Consider the following 20,178-nt stretch of genomic DNA (forward strand, 5'->3'; position numbering starts at 1 on the left):
ATTTTTATTTGTTCTTTTTAGATAGACATGAGAGTGTATTTTGACATATTATACATACAAGAATACCCCTTAACTATTCTTTAAGGTTAGTTCTGTTTATAATGATTGTTCTCTTAGCTTTCCTTAATCTGAGGTTATTTTTTTATTTTCCCTTCATTATTGAAGAATCACAACAACTAATAATAATTTAATTATAATTGATTAATTTAATTAATAATTCATTAATACAGAATTCATGATTCAGAGTTCTTTTCTTTTAGCACTTCCTACCGGCATTTGGTTTATGAGAGGAAATCTGCCATTCAAATTGTTGCTCCCCTATAAGTAACATTTCATCTTTCTCCAGTATCTTTCAAGAAGTTTCTTTCACTTTAATTTTCAGAAATTTGTTGATGATGTATTGTGCCACATAATGTCTATACTGTTTGCGGTCATCATTAAACTGAATTAAATGAGGAAAGGGACTGGGATTATTTAGTTTAGTGCCAGACATGTAAGGGATGTTTAATAATTCTGCTATGTAAGAAGGAAAACCCCAAATACTTTCATTTCTATGATAATAAGGAAAAAATAAATGGACAGTATCCATGGTGATTATTGAACATAAATTTGCCTTGAAGACCAAAAAGAAACTTAATGTGTTTATTAGATTTATAGAGAATAATGGCATAAACAATTTGCTGTTTCTATTCAGAGATGTTGCAAAGTTTGTAAAATCATTTTTAAATATCTGTCCTATTTTTAAAGGATATAACAATTTGTATCCTTATTTACTGTAACAAAGCATCATATCAATATATTTGGAAACTTTTCAAAGTTAATTATCTAATGTAATTCACAGAAATATTTAATGAGTTAAATAGTTCTAAGTAAACATCATTATGGACATGGTTAGAACTCTGCTCTTCTAGTAATTTAAATGTTCTTTACTCATTGGCCTGTACAATTTTCCTAGCTTGGTCAGATTTAACATATTTTCTGTGTACTTCAGAGTATAAAAATGAATTTCTACTTCTTTGTTGGGCCATATATTTTAATACCATACTGTTTACTCAGAGAAACCTATCTCTTGGGCTGGAAATCAAATTTCTTCATCTAGTTCCATATGTGCACATAGCTTACGTCACACTTGGGCTTCTCCCATAGTCTTTGGGACTAGGGTTTTGTTTTAAATATTCTACAACAGAAATTTCGTATAAAGATAAAAAGAAAAAAGAAAGAAAGGCAAGATAGTTTTCATCTAAAACATGAGAATGTGAATTCATTTCATAACTTGTAAGGACCTTTAATGAGTAAAATATTTCTTTTGTCTCATTGTAGGAAGCAAATAATACACATAATTCATAATAATTGAGTTATATTGTGTCCTTGTTAATCACTCTATAATATTATTCTGCACTTATTTTAATGAAAACATATGAACTAAATCATTTGAATTGAAAATAATCAAAGTTTCATCCTTCATCACCTCACTACTGATTGCTCTTGACAGATGCAATTAAATAATGCAATCGTTAGTTATAAAAGATTACAATCAAAAGGAAAGTCTCAAATTTTTGTATGAACTCACAAAGGAAAACTCCCAATAAAGATATCACCATGATTATTTCTGTCTAAATTGAAAAATTATTTTCATTATTCTGCTTTGTCTCTAAATCTAATTGGAAATTGCCTGCATTGAATTAATTGGAGACACAGACCTAGGACCATGTTTACTATCAGAAAAAGGACAGAATAGTAGCATGTTATATCCTGCTGAATAATTTAATTTAGATGCCATTATGATTTTTACTCCCAATATTTTGAGAATATCATCCTAATTTGGGTAGACTTTTAGTATTTTATACTATTTATACTATAATAGATATTTTGCAGATATGCTGAACCCACTATTTCCTATTTCCTATAATGAAAGTCAAGATTGCATCTATTTCTCACTCAGTCTTATCACAGCAATACGTTCTTGCTTTCTTGATTCCCCTCAGAGCATAAATTCATACTTTCAGTAGGCCTTTTGAGAAACATGAGGCAGTTACAAAGTCAATTTCTTCAAATTGCTATTCAATTTATTTTTGTATTTTCATTGGATATCTTGATTTTTTAAATGTCTTTGAGGTTTGTTTTATGAGCACTATGAAAAAATGAAAAAAATTATGACATAAGTCTCTAACAGTAAGATCTGCTTGGTAATTTTTTAAATGTGCTGAAAAGGAAAATAATACAGTATATATTTATGAAAGAAGCAAAACAGAAAGTCATTCTGCTTCATTACAATCCAATCATTCTGGGTTCATTATAACTAATATTACTAACATTCTCTTAGATGTTTTGTTAGAATTAGAAGTAGCGTGTATCTCTTATTCTGATGCATTTCTGCTAACATTAAGTTCAAAGGAAGTCTCAATAGAAACCAAAAATAGACCTACTTTGTTTCAATAAACATTTCCATAAACATTTTCCTAGGGAATTAATGCATTTATCAGAAATTCTAGTATATAAAGTCATGTAGGACAAATGCATTCAAAAATGTGAAAAATACTGACTTTTTGTTTTGAGCTCTTTTATATTGAGTGAACTGCTTAGTATTACAGAGAATCCAAAAATTCTATCAGAATATTTTCTATACATTTTTATTTTGTTCAATTTTGGTTCTGAGGATGTAATATCGTACCCTTTGTAATATTGATATCAAAATGAGTTTTTTAAAAAATATTAAACAGTAAATAGAATTATCTTCAATAAGTGCATTTAGTGTGCAAATTTGGGGAACATTTTTGGTATATTTTAATGATGGAGAGTCCCTCATGCAAATGGTAACATGTTGACCATGTCTGCAGTTATCTGAAGACTTGACAGAGTTGGGTGATCAAAACTCTCACAACTGGCAGTACATATTGGTTGTTGTCAGAAAGCTGAACTGGGGCTGTCAGCAGTAGTACCTATACATAAACTCTCTACTGTGTTTGTCCCCAGTAATTGGATTGTACATCTTGACTGGTTTCCCACAGTTTTTATTCCAAGAGAACCAGGTAGGAGATGATTGGCATTTTCTGACATAGATACCAAAAGTTCCACAGTGTCACTTTAGTTACATTCAGTTGGTTACCAGAGAGTCACTATGTTGACATGGATATAAAAAAGGGAACACTGGCCACTTTTTTCAATGTGAAATTGTTAAAGAAAATATGAGCATGCTATGGTAATCAAGTAATGCTTACTTGAATATTTTAAGCTTCTCCTAAGTCAGTATACTCTCCCTAGATTCTTTCTGAATATTGTAACCAGCTGGTAGTCTTTGAGTGTCAAGGCTCAGATAATGGTATGCAAAACACAGAAAAGGATTTTTTTTTTGTTGTTTGTTTGTTTGTTTGTTTGTTTTTTTGTGGGTCAGTTTTCTAGGATAATTGGAAACTACCTACTTCCCTATGTCAGATCTGTTTTTGAACTTATTTTAAAGATCCAATGCTGTAAATAAGCTACTGACTATATTTAACTTACTCTCCAATCCTAGGTAGCCTATACCTAAGTAGGTATTAAAAAATCTCAGGTCATTCTGAAGATCTAGAAAACTAGTGGGGAGTATAGAAGAAAGAAAAAAGATGAGATAAGAAAACATAATGATGCAATCTCATTCAAGATTTGACCACTTCCCCATGGTGGTTTCTCTGTATCCTAAATTAATTATATAAAACACAATGTCCGTAGGACAATAGGAAAGAGAAGATACTTTAAGGAATACATTTCACTTTATATGTTTTAAGTATTTAAAAAGCCTAGTGTTTGTCAAGCAATTTTAGGCATGTTTTAGAGCTACAAAGTGTTCTGAAGAAGGATAAAAACATTACCAAGTATCAAAACAGCTTACCTGTTAATCTTATTTTAAAAATTTTATTTGCACATAAATGATTAGTAATAAGTAAAACTTTTGAGAAATTTGCTTTTCTTTTTTTCTGTCTTATTTTTCACTCACATCTGTCATTTGTGATAGCATTAAAAATACTTCTCTTTAAAGTGAACAGAACATGAATTACACAAAGGTCTATGTTGTAAATCTTAAGAAATAGTAGTGTGCCATCTTCTGACCATAAACACTAATTACAACTCAGTTCTGCTAAACTATAGGAATTAGAAATCGATTTCTAATTGTATGAACTAACCAGTTTTTGAAGAGTCATTTTGGATCATGCTACATAGAAATTTTCATATTGTAAAATTAATATCTATTGTGGACAAGGATTCTGATTTTCAAAAATAAATTATAGGGCTTTATGTGTACCTTTTTATAAACACACACATTAAATACATGTAATTTAAGAAATCTTTTTGGGACTCATACTGCTTACATTGTTTAAACCATCTTTAATTCATCAACTATCTTACACCACAGCTGAGTATCCATTTATTCCCAACAATAACAATAAAACTACCATCCTTTAAAAAATGATGACATATAAAAAAACTGATGAAATTGTTTTGTAAGCAGTTTTCTCAAGGACTTTCCACTGACTGAAATAAATAGCTTTCAAATGCTCCAGATGGAAAGTAAAAAATATTTTAAAACCTCTAGAAACCCTTTAAAATTTAATGACAACTTTTCCCCTTCAGAAATCTTCTCTCTTTCCTCTATGTATTAACATCATATCTCTAGAGTCAGCATTTATCTGAGCAGCTATTTCAATTTTCCGAATACAGTTATTTTTACCTTTGAGAATGATTGCCATATTTTTGTCATAAACATATAGAAAGGGATATTTCCCCAGATACAGTTTTCTATCATGGTTAATGATATTATTATCAAGAAAAAAAAAACCAGAAAATAATTTCTTTCCAATAAAGATCAGAGCTATGTCAAATGTAGGACATTATCAGCCCACTTTAGTGATTATTCATGATTGTTACAGTTTCTTTAGCCCTTTGTCTGCCCCCGTCTAAGAACAACACAATAATAATAATAAATGTTCATTGTATGCCTACTATTTAGCATATGTAAAATTACATAATTTAAATTTTACAGTACTACAAAATTGATATCATGGTCTCTGATTTACCAAAACATTTGCATACCCACACATGGATACATGTTTACACAACGACAGTGAAGAATGAAGGAAGTTACTAGACTTGGCAGTGCTTAGTGGGCTAGGTGGCCATTTAGGTAAGATGCCTAAGCTCCTGCCTCCCCTCCCTCTAGTCTCATCCCAATAGAGACTAGACTCTTGTTCACATCCCTACTCCAGGTTGGTGTCTTATGAGCCTCAGATTCAGGGACTTCTGAATTTTGGTAGGCTAATAAACAAGTCAGACTTGCTCAGATATATTTCAATACCAACAGCCCTAAGAAAGCTGTTAAACATTCTTATTCCTACCTCCAGCATTGGCTCTGTCAGCTATATTGTGAGTATGTGTGTGTGTGTATATATATATATATATACACACACACACACACACACACATACACACACACACACACACACACACACACACACACTATTGGCTAGTATAAATTAAGGAATGCCACATTCCAGAGGAGATAAGTGATCATTCTTTTTTTCTTGCTGTTGTAGATCAAGCTCAGGGCTTTGACATGATCAGCATATGCTCTTACAATGAGCTAGACTCACAGCCCCAAGATGATCATTTTTTTAAACTTTTTTTTAAGAGGTTCATAGACCTTTATTTTATTTATTTATTTATATGTGGTACAGAATCTAACCCAGTGCCTCACACATACTAGGCAAGCACTCTACCACTGAGCTACTACCCCAGCCCTCAAAGATGGTCATTTTTAAATAGTGTTTCACTATTCCAAACCCTAACCCTCTTCTCCATCAAAATGCACACAAACCCTTAGTATTAAAACAATGAAGCACTATTTTCATTTCATTTCTTCACCTGTGCTTCAATGTAAATATTTGAACAAAAAAAATCCATGGTTAAAAATATGAATCAATAAAACAGAAGTCTTGGAAATAACTGAATGAAGAAGAACCTTCTGGAAGCCATGCCAACTTAAAATGAGATTACTAGGATTATATAACAGTAATCTTTGTGTAAATGTGTATAGGGCTTTACAAGTTGAAAGGGTCATATAGTTCAGGCAATGGCAAATAAGGGCAAGAAAATGAGTTTTGAAAGTAGGTCCAATAGTTCTTAACCAGAGGTAATAACACCTCCTTAGGTGACATTTGAAAATTCATAAAGGAGTGTTGGCTGGGTGCTGTCAACATTGAAAGCCTCAGTAAAAGGATACTAAACTTTCTGTCATCCTTAGGACTCCGCAGACCACCTAGACCTATATATCTTTGGGGCAGGTATCTCCTCACTATTGAGACTCCATGTCATTCATTTTCTTCCTCCCTCTAACAACAACATTAAAGCTCATCCCATGAAAATGCCCCTTTCCTAGTCTTCCTTGATGCAGTCTCTAAACACATCCTAGAAACTCCCCTTCAACACCTAATCTAATGTTACTATTTCCTGCATTAACCCTGGCAAGATGATGATGGAATATTTGCTGTCTCTTGAGTTGTATTTCTCTTGAAACCCATAAATTTCCTGAACTACAAGCAAAATGAATCTTCACTTTTCATTAAACCATTTCCCCCACTGGATGATTTAGAGTTATACAGATCAGAGCATCCACTAAAGTGATTTTAGCAAACCCTTTGTCTTGTTTCCTCATATAACCTATAGAACACCCATTCATATCAGAAATAACAAGCTGAAGCTATTGCTTCTACATTGTATTCTCTATTGTTAGCAATATTTTTGTTCTAAAAATCATTTTCATAGATTATTTGATTTTTAGCCTATCCCTTCATCAGCAGTAGCTGACATCTTTAATTTTGTATTTAGTTTTCAGAACAAAAACATTGTTTTTACTATTGTATATGGGAGGACTCAGGCAGGAAAAAAATGTTTTTCTTAAGGAAACTCAAGAGTTGGAGAGGCACAATGACTTGTAACCTCACCCCCAATTGCTGTAATTTAATTCTGGGCCTCTGTAAAATTAGGATCACTCTAGTAGTGCAATGTCAGTGCTTCTTATGAATACTTGAGACTACATAAGTCACATATGTCAGTACCAGGAATCAAAGCTGTGTAATTGAGAAGTCAGCTTATAAGCCATTTTTTTTAATTATCTTACAAAGGAAACCTAGATCATCATATTAATAGGCCATCAGGTCTGAATATCATAGTGGCTAAACTATAATTTTAACTAGTGTACTGGTGGTTATCTGTGTGACAGGAGTTTCCCAGGGCCTGAGATATAGATTACAGGCCAGATGTACATTTAGAACACATCTGTTTATCTTATCTGAGCTCTTCCTATTTCTCTTCTCTGCCTTTATTAGGGAAGGTGCTGCCTTCTTGACTCACATCAGTTCACCACAGGCCCCATGGCTTCCTGAAGACTCATTGGTCCACTCATGTTTCCATCTTTCTCAAGACTGATGTCATCTCTTCTCAGGCTTTTTCTTCCTTGAATAGGGGCCTAGGCTTCCAGGGGAGCCTGAAAAAGCTGGTATACATTTATCATCAGAGGAGACAGGGATAGGTCATGACTTTCCCCTAAGTAGTGATGACCGAGTTCACAATAAATAGGTGCTGTTGTGTATCAAGGGCAGACAACAACAGCATAGACCCAGGACCAAATATCCCAATCCATCAGGCCATCTCTCCCACATCAAGATAGCAGGCCTTACATCTTCCTTCTCCAGAGAGCATCTTCTTTCCTCATTCCCACCAGGAATACAGTTCTGGGTTCCAGGGCACTGAATACTTTGAGTCATTCAGCACCTATTTTCTCAGTCCAAGGACTAGCTTTATGGCTTTATTTAAATCTTGTTTTAGAAATATAGCAGCATGTATTGAAGAAGGATAAATTGTAAAGCTCACCACTGGCCATCAACATTTCTCCCAAAGATCCCAGACTTTATTCCTGTGCATGGACTTTAGAAGAACAGAAGAGGGTCACAATATTCTATAAGCAGTTGTTCTTTAGAAATATACTAAATTCCGATCTTCTGCTATAAATACTGCAAAGCTTTCTTACTAGTGAGTTAATATTTTAAACCTTTCCTAATGAAGCCTCATCATTTCATGAACTGATTATATAGTTGTTCTGCATTGATCACCAACTATCATCCCCATGAGTATCTGAATAAACTTCAAATAACTATAATTCTTGTGTCAGTAAGAATTTTGCTGTAAGATTTTTCTACTTCTGAATGTTTTTAGTTAAGATCAAATTTTTTGTTTGTGTGGTCTTCTTAGATAGTTTTGTAGGAACTTAAAGATGTTAGAAATCAAAATATAATGAAGCCAGTTTAGACTCAGGGAACTCCCTACATAGTGATTTATGTAAGGATGCTGGCAAAATATTGTGAAACACTGAGTTACCTAAGGCCACAATCTCGATTCTTAATGACCAGATGATTAGAAACTGAAGAATAAACATTATAACTGTACAACATATCCTGGCTGGTTCCTCATTTCAACTTTGACTAAAGCAATTCATTAATATTTTATATATCATGTATATTGTTTATATTTTGGAAATATATATAAAACATTTGAACCGTGAGTTTACTTCTTTTGAATCAACAAGTTAAAAACACTGCATTATATTCATCTTCTTAATAATAGGTACTGCCTCTTTTTTTTGTTCTTCTATTGCAGTAAGATATACATAAGCATAAGATCAATTCTCTTAACAAATATTTAAGGGTACAGTACAATATTATTAATTATAAGCACAATTTTTTGCATAAGAATGTTCATCTTGCAGGATTAAAACTTTTTTCTATCATATTTGAATGTCTTTTATTTTTTACATCATTGCTGTGGTAAAACATCTTGTCCAATGCTGAATAGAAGTGGCAAGAATGGGCATCCTTGTCTTGTTCCTGATCTTGGACAGAAAGCTTTCAGTGTTTCACTGTTGAATATAATTTTAGTTGTGGGCTTTTTGCATATGGCCTACATGATGAGATAGAAAATTCCTTGTATTCCTAGTTTGTTGACTCTTTGAATCATGAAATGGTGTTCCATTTGTCAAATAATTTTTCTGTATCTGTTACAATAATTGTTTATTTTTATACTTCATTGCATTAACATATCACATTTTTGATTTTTTTATATATCAAAAATTATTGCCTCCCACAGTCCTATTTGGTTATGGCATACGATTCACTGAAAGTGATGTTGAATTCATTTTGCTCATTTAAAAAAAATGTTTATATATGTTCATCAGGTCTTTTAACCTAGTTTTATTTTCTTGTAGTGTCTGTCTGCTTTTGGTATCAGGATGATTCTGGCTTCTTAAATGAGTTTGGAAGTGTTCCCTTCTCCTCAATTTTTTGGAAGAGTTTGAGAAGGATCATTGTTAATTCTCCTTTAAAAGAATGGTAAAATTCACTAGTCAAAGTCATCTGACCCTGTACTTTTCTTTTATAGGAGTTTTTTGGCTACTGATTTAATATCCTTCCTAGTCATATTTTCTATTTATTTATGAGTCAGTCTTTGTTGGTTATGTAATTCTAGGCATTTATTCATTTCTCAATTATTTTGGCTTATAATTATTCACAGTAGTTTCTTATAATCCTTTTAACAATAGAATCAATTATATATAATGTATCTTTCATTTTTATTTATTTGAGTATTCTCCTTTTTAAGTCAGTCTTGTTAAAGTGTTGTCAACTTTGTTGACCTTTTCAACACTCACAGTTTTGTTGATTTTTACCAATTGTTTTTTTATTCTCTTATTTCAATTATTTCTGCTCTAATTTCTATATTCTGCCTTCAGCTAACTTTGGCTTTAGTTTGTTCTTATAGTTTGTGGAGGTATAATATTGGGACTTTCATTTTTTAGAAGAGTTTAATAAGGACTGATGTTAATTTTTCTTGGAATGTTGGTAAAATTCAGCTGTGAAGACATCTGGTGCTGGAAATTTCTTTGTTGGAATTTTTTTTACTTACTACTACAATTTTTTTAACTGACTTCTTTAACTTGTTTATTTCTTCTTGGTCCAATTTTGATAGGTTGTATACTTCTAGGAATTTATTAATTGCCATCTTAGTTTTTCAATTTGCTTGCATGCATTGTTTATAATAGTTCTTAATTTTCCTTTTAATTTCTGAGGCATCCATTGTAATGTCAAATTTTCTTTCTTATTTATTTGAATTTGTTAATTTAAAACCAAAGAACTTAGTTTTGTTGATATTTTTTCCTATGGATATGAGCCTTATTTTTTTTTTACTATTTCCTCCTTTCTATCAGCTTTTGGTTTAAGTTTTTCTTATATATAAGTGAAGCATAATGTTAGTTTGTTTATTTGAGAGCTTTCTTCTTTACTTGCGCATTTATCTCTATAAATTTTACTTGTAAACTACATTTGTAGCATCCATTAATATTTCATATATTGTTTCCATTTTAATTTGCCTTAATATTTTAAAAAATTTTCTTTTGATTTCCTTTTTTGACAAAGAAATTGTTGTTCAGGAGCATGCTTAATTTGCCACATTTGTGAACTTTACTAAATTCTTCCTGTTATTGATTTCTAGTTTCATGGCACTGTGGTTGGAAAACATTCTTGATATGATTTCCATGTTCTTAAATATGCTGACTTGATTTGTGACCTAAAACACTATCTATCCTGGAGAGTTCTATATACTTTTGAGAAACATGTATACTCTGCTGCTATTAAATGAAATGTTCTATATTTATCCATTAAGTTCAGTCGACCTAAAGTACAGTTCAAGCCTAATGTTTCTTTATCAATTTTCAGTCTAAATGATCTGTCCATTGTTGAAAGTAGGGCATAAATATACCATGCTAATTATTGCATTGCTGTCTCTATCTCCCTTAAGATCTATTAATATTTGCTTTATATATTTATGGCCTCTAGTATTGGGTTTAATATATATTTACAATGGTTTAATCCTCTTAGTAAGTTGACCCCTTTATCTTTGTACATAATGTGGCAATTTATTTCTTGTGGCAGATTTTGAATTAAATTCTTTATTTTTCTCCCTTATCTCTGAAAGACAGCTTTGCTGAGAATTTTTGGTTGTCAGGTTTAGTTTTTTCCCTCAACACTTTAAATATATCATCCTCACGCTCTTCTGATCTGCATAATTGCAACTGAGAAGACCACAGGTAGACTTATTAGAATTCCTTTGTTTGTGTTAAGGTTCCTTTTCTCTTTGTGATTTTAAGATTATGTATTTGCCTTTAATTTTTGACAGTTTCAATATAATGTGCCTTGGTGAACTATTTGGGATTAAAACTTATTGTAGACCTTTGAACTTTATGTGCCTAGATGCTCATATTTTTCCTAGGATTGGGATAGTTTTTAGCCATTTTAATAAGTTTTCTATTCCTTTTTCTCTTTTTCTTATTTCCATCCTTATATACAAGTATTAGCTTTCTTCGCGTTTTCTCAGATCCCACACAAGTTTTCATTCTTTCTGTTTTCTCCTCTAAATGGTTCATTTCAAATTTCTGTTCCAGTTTGTTTATTCTTTCTTCTGTTGATCTAGTCTGCTTTAGAAGCTATCAACTGAATTTTTAAATTCAGCAATCATATATTTTATCGCTAATATTCCTGTTTGGTTCCTTTATCTATTTTCAATATTTTGGTTGAGCTGTTTATTTTTCTCTTGTGTGTTTTCATGATTTTATTAAATTATTTATCTTTGTTCTCTTTTAGTTCATGGAACTTCTTTTAAATAATTATTTTTACTTCTTTCTCAGGCAATTCAGTGACCTTCAGTTCTTTGGGGTCTGTGCTAGAAGTTTATTTTGTTGCTCTGGTGATGTCATGTTTCCATGATTCTTCATAATCATTATAACCTTGCACAGGTGTCAGTTCATTTGAAAAAGTAGTCACCTCTTACAGACTTTTTATAGATTGGCATCAGTAAAAAAAAAACTTTCACCTTCAGAAAAGGGGAACAGGACACGTGGGTGGGTATATGCTATAGCACTATGTCTAATAGTGGAGGGTGCCATGTTTGGTGGCATACAGTATTTTCAAGTCTTTGAGGAAATAATGTCTCATGGGCTTGGACAGTTGAGATCTGTAACATCAGCAACTGTGTGGCCCATGGACACAAGAGCTATGAGAGGTTCAGGTATCTTTGAAGGCTCTTGGATTCTTTAGTGGTAACACTGGGTCCACTGCCAAGTGGCCAAGACAGGCAGCAGTTGGAAGCCCATGCTCAGATGATAAATCCAGATAACGGATGAAGCTAACTGCAGACACATACAGGGTAGTTAGGCTGTCAGTGTGTACTTGAGCAATTTGTATGGGTCAGCTGTGGAATGGAGTCTAGCCAGTTGCATGCGAAAGGGCAGACACAGGCCCCAGCTGGAGGCATACATGTGAGTACAGCTGTAGGAACCAGCTGTATGTTCAACACAGTGGCAAGAGGCAGCCTCCAAGGGGCCAGGGTAGCTGCTAGTGCACTGCAATTGCAGTACTTGGAGCTAGCATTGTGCACCAGCCCAGTTGGCAGGCATTAGCTGTCAGCGCACAAGAGTGGACATTTAGTTATTTTACACATGAACGTATTTGCAATTGGTTAAATTTTCACTTGGGACATAAATTCTGACAATTTCAGACAGTATATTTTATCAGTACACTATGAATGCTATGGGAGTGAAAAAAAAAAAAACAACAACAACCTTTAGGATTCTATTTTGTCACCCTGGGAAGAATGACATTTAATTATAAAAATGCCTTCTCACTCTTACTCTATTAGCATTCAGCATTCATATTTAAATGTATGCTGGGGTTTGCAGCAGAGAGCTTGAGCCCATTTGCAAGCATACATGTGGCCGTTGTGTGGGTACTAAGCCAGAACATCCACAACAGCAGCAGCTGAAATGATTGTAGATGGGGAAGGGTAGATTTGGCTCAGCACTGGGAGACCATGAAGGCAAAACTCTGTGGGGCCTTCAGTGGTGAAATATTCAGGAAATCTGTGGTGTCTGTGCTGGCTGTTTGCTTCCTCAGTAGTGAAATATGCAGAGAGCCCGGGAGAGCAAGCCACCTGGTGGTCTTTGATAGCAAACACTGTGGGGTCCTTGGCCATGAAAATGTGAATGATACATAACCACCAAGAGGACTTTAGTGATCTTCAGTAAAGAAGACTGATGAAGTCTTGTGCAGAACAGGACATTGAGGATCATGGTGTCTCCTGCCCCATGGCTGCTATTGATATCTTCCATTTTTATTTCCAGCTGTCTTTAAACTTAACAATTATGCTAATCTCTACAGTGACCTAGGGAGAATGAAATTGAAACTACTATCCCAGAAAGTACCCCCAAAGGATTAGGGAAGTTAGTTATTCAATCCACTTTTTTTCCCTGTTAGGGGGACTTGCAAACCAGGGAGTTCCCTCTGTGTGCTATCTAGAGGATGGGTGGTGCAGTCAAAATGTATAATTATTCTTTGCTTTTTTTCTCTTCTACTGTATTGCTGCTGCATCTTAAATGGGCTCTTGAACTCTTTCAGGCTTATTTTCATTCATGAATAGCTACCATATTATTCTTTTAAAATAATTTCTGTCTCTTTATTGAGCTTTTCTGATTTTGTTGAGTTGTCTATCTGTCCTCATAGTTTGCTGAGCTTCCTTGAAACAATTATTTTGAGCTCTTTGTCAGGTGTCTTAGTCCATTTTCTGCTGCTATAACAGACCTGATTCTGAAGACTAGAAAGTACAAGAACATGGCACAAGCAACTGGCAATATCTTGTACTGTATATTATTGCAGTAGAAGGTGAAAGGGTTAGAATGAGACAGCAAGAAGAGCAAGGATGAGATCAGGTCATTTTTATAACAACTGATTTTCCCTACTCCAATGACAGTGACACTAATCCATTCCTGAAGGCACCACTCTCATGATTCAATCACCTCTCATTAGGCCCCACTACCAACACTATTGTATTAGGGATTAAATTTTAACATGTGTTTTGGAGCAGTCAAACCATAGCATCAGGCAAATCATAGATCTGACAAGTCATTCTTTGTGGAAGGAAATAAGGCTGGGATCTCCTACTACACCATCTTGCTGATGTCACCTTCCCAAAGGTTAGCTCTCTTGATAGTGTCCCACAAATTCCAAAGGCTTTATTCATCCCTTTTTACTCTTTTTCCACTCATCCTTTGACTAGATATTTAGAGCTGATTTCTCTTCAAATTGATCTTTCTTCAAGTACACAGGTTCTTTTTTTGGCTTGATCAAGTTTGTTGTTGATTCTTCTTGTTACATTTTTTCTTTTCGTCAATTGTTTTCTTCAGCTCCAGACTTTCTGTTTAGTTCTTGATAGCCCCCAGAAATCTAGAGCATGCTGAGTTCCATCAGCCTTAAGAGATAGGCAAGTCATAAGCCAATTCCTTATGCAGCCCCACCTCAGTGTAAAATCAGAACTTTGGATGCCCAGGTGCAGTCTCCCATTTTCCTCCTCAGGAAAAATCCAGGAGCTAGCTGGCTTTTTTCTCCTATCATGTAGCAGCACTGTGCCAGGAGAAGGAACTATGTCAAAAAGGTACCAAGAAATTCCTTGAATTTTGTGTGGCTTGTTCCTTGCTCTACTGTGGCACAAAGACTTGTAACTGACTTTTGTATTCCAACAAGGGAAATTTTCCATATATTATTTCTGAATTGGTGTCTGCACTGAGGGGTAGAATTTGTGAGTTCCTTTTCTGCCATCTTCCTGATATAATATTCATAGACTTTATTTATTGGATCATTCATCATTTTCCAGCACTGTTTAAAAAATATTTTAAAACAATAGCAGTGATCAAAGTAACACTGGCTAATCCTTACCAATTTCCATGTGCCAGGCATTGATAAAGTTAATTTACTATGGTTATTAATTTAACAGGTGACAAAACTGAGAAACAGAAAGATTAAGTATATTTTCTAAACTCATGGACCAAAATAGAGCTATGATTCCAATCTAAGCCATCCATATCCACAGACCACGTTCTTGATATTCCATCATGATACTCAGTACATATTTGTTGAATGGATCAGTGAGTTCCAACCTGAATTTTTCCTGTGTTTTCTTCTATGTTTCACTATTGAAATTGTTTTCAGAAGCCATACCTGACATGTTACATGCACTTTCCCTGTCAATTTGAATTTTAAATTCCTCACTTACAACCTCTTATGTAGTGTGTGGCTGCCCTGCTTTATTCTACCAGGAAATTCCTCAACTTCTTTCACAGTCTTCACCTCAAATGTAGCCAACCTTGACATGAAGATAGATAGTCACTGGAATCCAAAATGTCATTCAGTTCACTTCAGATCATAGACCATCTTCAGGTCCAAAAAACTTTAATGAGACTCTAAAGGGTTTTCACCTCACTTAACAAGTGGAGAGCTGAAAGAAAGTAAGCAAATATCATAATGAAATATTACTGGAAACAAAAGACTTTATCATAGCTTTAGCTAGTTATTTTACATATGAATGGATTTGCAATTGGCTAACTTTTCACTTGGGACATAAATTCTGACAATTTTATAGAGATAGTATATTTTATTTGTACACTATGAATACAATGTGAATGAAAAAAAAAACTTTAGGATTCTATTTTGACACCCTGGGAAGAATGACACTTCATTATAAAAATGCCTTCTCACTCTTACTCTATTAGTATTCAGCATTCACATTTAAATGTATGCCTTTTGCAGCAGGATTCAAACTTTATACATCAATACTCACAAAAAGAATTAGATCACAATCTAATTTGACAGATTGATATTTATACTTTTATTCCAGATATTCTGAGCCATTCACTGCATACTTCCTACCTGGCAGTGATCCGGAGTTTTTTGTAAGACCTCAGACTGGAGAACTTCCTCCTTATAACACTAAAGGAGTCCTCATCATTGTAGGATTTAAACCCCAAATGTACAGTAAGAAATACAAAGCAACATTAGTAATAGAGGTGAGTTCTATAATGACAATAATCAAGGATTAAATGAAGAAGAAAGTGTTTTACCATTGATCAGAGAGATTAGCAACCTTGCAAAAGTCAACTTATTTCAACTGCCGTGTATTATTTTACTTTTCTTTTGTGTAGTAAAAGAATTTAAATATGGAATATAACATAAAGGTTGTCAATACCAGGGGAAAGTAAGAAATCACTTCTCCTCCATACTAAGGAAATGTGGAAGAAACAAATAACAACTGTAAAGTGATATGTATAGCTATGTATCATTTTGTGTAATATAGCTGTTAAAAACATTAACTTTAGATTATTTGAGATAGAAGTTTTGGAACCTTTGATTAAGGCATACAGTACTGTCAAATGTTGAAACTAAAATGAAGAATATGAAGGTAAATTTTATTTAGAATTTAAAAACATGGTATAAAATGTACTATTTATAAAGGATTTTGTTAAGGTGGCCATTTTATTAATAGTCAAGGCAAATACAATTTTAAAATTTTATCCAATAAGGAAAATTTCTCTATAAGATTTCATATGCATTTTATAGTAAGAACTTTTAGGCCAAAGATATTTTCGTATTATTTTGGAAAAGATACTTATTACCACAGTTTACTTTCAGTAGCACAGACTCAAAAGACATGTTGTCATCTTATAATACACAAATCCAATGCCAAAGGGATTTCTAAACTTTTATATCAAACAATTATTATGTAGGGCTATAATCAGAAAAATTCTGTTTTTATTTTAATGAAAAAGAGAAAATGTTGAATAGTATTTGAAAAAGTTATTTCTGTTTTTCATCTTTTGAAGAGTATGCACAACCTAAATAATAAAGAAGATAAAGCCTCTTTTGCCTTTCACTGCATATCCCATTGCCTGCCTTGGTACTTAAGATGATCATGTTGTACTTGCTTATATACTCTAAGGGGATTAAATGGTATCCTTAAAAAGATTTGCAAATTAAAATGGGTACTCATTTTATCTAGCATACAATGGGCAGTTTCTTAAATTAACTATTTATCAAGTTTTATGAACAAAATAGGTGCCTAGTTTCCTTGTGATTTGATAATTAAATTATTGGTGGCATAATTAAAGGTTTTATGTGACGGTATATGGAATCAACTGAGACTCTTGTCATTTTTAGTTAGTTTGAAGTGGCACAATTTGATAAAGCTTACCTGAGAGGGCTGGGGATGTGCCTTAAGCGGTAGCATGCTCACCTGGCATGCGTGCGACCCGGGTTCGATCCTCAGCACCACATACAAACAAAGATGTTGTGTCTGCCAAAAACTAAAAAATAAATATTAAAAAAAAATTCTTTCTCACTCTCTCTCACTCTCTCTTTAAAAAAAAAAAAGAAGAAGAAAGCTTACCTGAGAATCAAATTGAGATTGAAATATGTTTAAGAAATTACTACTTTTGTTGATTCCGGTTTTATTATGGAAAATTCCAAATATGTGCAGAAATAGAATAACCTCATACAGAATACTCATCATACAGTATGAACAATTATAAACTCATAGCTACTTCTGCTTCACCTTCTCATCCATGGCCTTTCTCACCTTCCACATTAAAGAAAATCCAAAACATTGTATTATTTGTAAATACTTCCTACTATTCTCTAAATGATAAAAATCATAAAAATTAATAATAATTCCATAGTATCAATACATGTTAAGTATTCATTTAGTTTTCAAGTGAATTCTAAATCTCATATATTTTTAACTTTAAAAATGTACAGACTTACAAGAAGTTGCAAAAGTAGAGTCTTGTGAAGCCTTCCTTGAATTTCCTCCAATGGTGACATCTTAATATCTACAGTAAAATATCAAAACAAGAAAACTGATATTGGTAAAAACACTGTTAATTAGAGAACTTATTCTATTTTTAGCATCATTTTTTTTTACATTTGTGCATTTGTGTGTGATTCTAGGCAATTAGAACCCAAGTATAAGATGAATATAACTATAGCCAAAGCTGAGATATAGAGCTTTTCCACCACCACAGAGGAACTACCTTGTGCTAATCCTTTATAGTTGTGTCCAACACTGAAATTCCTGCCATAACCCTGACATATGTTAATCTTTTCTCCATATCTATGGTTCTGTCACTGGTAGAATATTATACAAATGGAATAGTATACTCCATGACCTTTTGAAACTGGCTTTTTATTCTAAGTATAATGCCCTGGAGATTCATAAGAATAATTGTGTATATCAAATCAATGATCTTAAAATTATGGTTCAGTCTATTTGACTCCAAATCCCAGTTCTTAATTTCAACACCACGATGACTCCCATAATAAATGTGAAGACAATTTAAAAAGTTAAATCATTATCTAAATGAAAATTATTGTTTAAGAAATTACTTAAACAATAATTATCATCATTTTTAAATTTTGATTTTAAGCATCGAGTCGATATTTGCAGCAATATGATCTTCATTATGCTTCACTTGGAAATAAAAATTATTTTAAGGGATAGCTTAATTAAATCTTAGCCCAAACAAATCTCAACAATCATATTAGCAAGCTTCATAATTTCTCATGTAATTAAATCACATTTAGAATGATTAAAAGCTATCTTTCCCAATTAGTAAATAAGGCAAATAGCACTAGCTTTGAGGGACCAAAGTTAACTTGTTCAAAATGTTTTACAAAAATCTGTGTTACTCAGAGAGTAATAAGTCTGTTGAGTTTTCCATAGTGCACATAGTAAATTTTAGTTTACAAAAATGTGAGAACTATCAGATTTCTCCAATATGAAACATATGATGCTTCATCTTTGTTTATATAATATTATACATATATATAGGAATATATAATGTGTCATATTTATGTGTAAATGCCCATGTTATAATTAGGAACATAACCACATATAGATACTATAGGTAAATGTTCATTGCTTTTAAAGGAATCTACCATTAGCATAAAACAGTAGAAAATGGTAGTGTAAATATATATCTTGGTTTGTATTTCCTTGGAAGAGTATTCTCAAATAAGAATTCAAATTCAAGTAGCATAATTGCTCTGTGATCTCAAGAAATGGGTATAGGAAAGCCAGGATTTGATGTACAGAAGGAAGAAAAATCAGTAAAGGGTGCTTTATCAAGGCATCTGCCACAGTGAGCAACTAGAAATTAATCCCATGAGAGACCTCTGGGAAATAGTGTAGCATGCACACCTCAGAATTTTCACACCCAACAGGGCCAGGAAGTTAGGGTATTTATGCACTTCTTGATACCATTCTAATCATTGATTGAGGAATGCTTCCAGGGACAATTAATACTTTGATGCCAAGAGAGAATCCTTCTGGAGTTTCTGAAAAACTCTTAATCATGGAGTTGCAGGTACTGGCAATGTAAAGTTGGAGCGAACAGAGAAATGGAAACTCCTGAGGGATGTGGGTAGCCACAGACCACATCTACTAATGAATAATTATCAATTGTCTCCATTCACAGAAAGAAATATGCGCTTAAAAACATAGCCTTGGTCATTCATTCTATAAGGCTTTGCCTGATCTCTTTTCAGAATATGGAGTCACTACTTAAAAGTGAACTTTTCAATTTAGAAAAGTACTACTTTTATTTCTTTAAAAAAATAGTTGTAAAATACAATGATCAATTTAATATTCACTGTAAAAATTAACCCAAAGTAGGATGTGGTGGCTCATGCCTGTAATTCCAGCACCTTGGGAGGCTGAGGCAGGAGAATCACAAGTTCAAAGTTAGCCTCAGCAACTTAGTGAGACCCTAAGCAACTCAGCAAGACCCTGCCTCTAAATAAAATTCAAAAAAAAAAAAAAAAAAAAAAAAGGTCTGGGGATGTGGCTCAGTGGTAAAGGGCCCTGGGTTCAATCCCTGATACAAAAAAAAAAAAAGTATATGGTTGAATGGGTAGAAAAATGACTGTATGGATAGAAAGAAAATAAATCAACACAGATTCTATGAGGTAGTAGTGGTATGGAGATATTAGTTTGTTCTTATATTATTTTAACTTTTGCTTTTTATTTATATTTTCAAAGAGAGTTTTGGGAAGAAGATATAGAGCTGTATCTTTAAAATGTTTTTGAAAATATAAATGGATAATTGTTTATATTCATACCTGGGTTGGAGAAACTTAACAATAGGTTAAAAAAAACCTAATGTTTAATCATTATTTTGTAAAATAAGCTTATTGTTCTTACTGTTATATAACATATTGGGAAAAGGGC

The 20,178-nt window shown here is 33.1% G+C and overlaps 1 protein-coding gene across 1 annotated transcript in view; it reads left to right on the plus strand.

Annotated features, from left to right (window-relative positions):
• Positions 1 to 20,178, plus strand: part of Cfap47 (cilia and flagella associated protein 47) — a 421,187-nt gene that overhangs the window by 399,768 nt on the left and 1,241 nt on the right. Inside the window, exon 63 of the mRNA XM_077107522.1 lies at positions 15,796 to 15,964. Within this exon, the coding sequence (XP_076963637.1) occupies positions 15,796 to 15,964 (169 nt within the window). The remainder of the gene's footprint in view (positions 1 to 15,795; positions 15,965 to 20,178) is intronic.

The sequence above is a fragment of the Callospermophilus lateralis genome, chromosome X (assembly GCF_048772815.1).
Source record: "Callospermophilus lateralis isolate mCalLat2 chromosome X, mCalLat2.hap1, whole genome shotgun sequence".
Classification (NCBI taxonomy): domain Eukaryota; kingdom Metazoa; phylum Chordata; class Mammalia; order Rodentia; family Sciuridae; genus Callospermophilus; species Callospermophilus lateralis.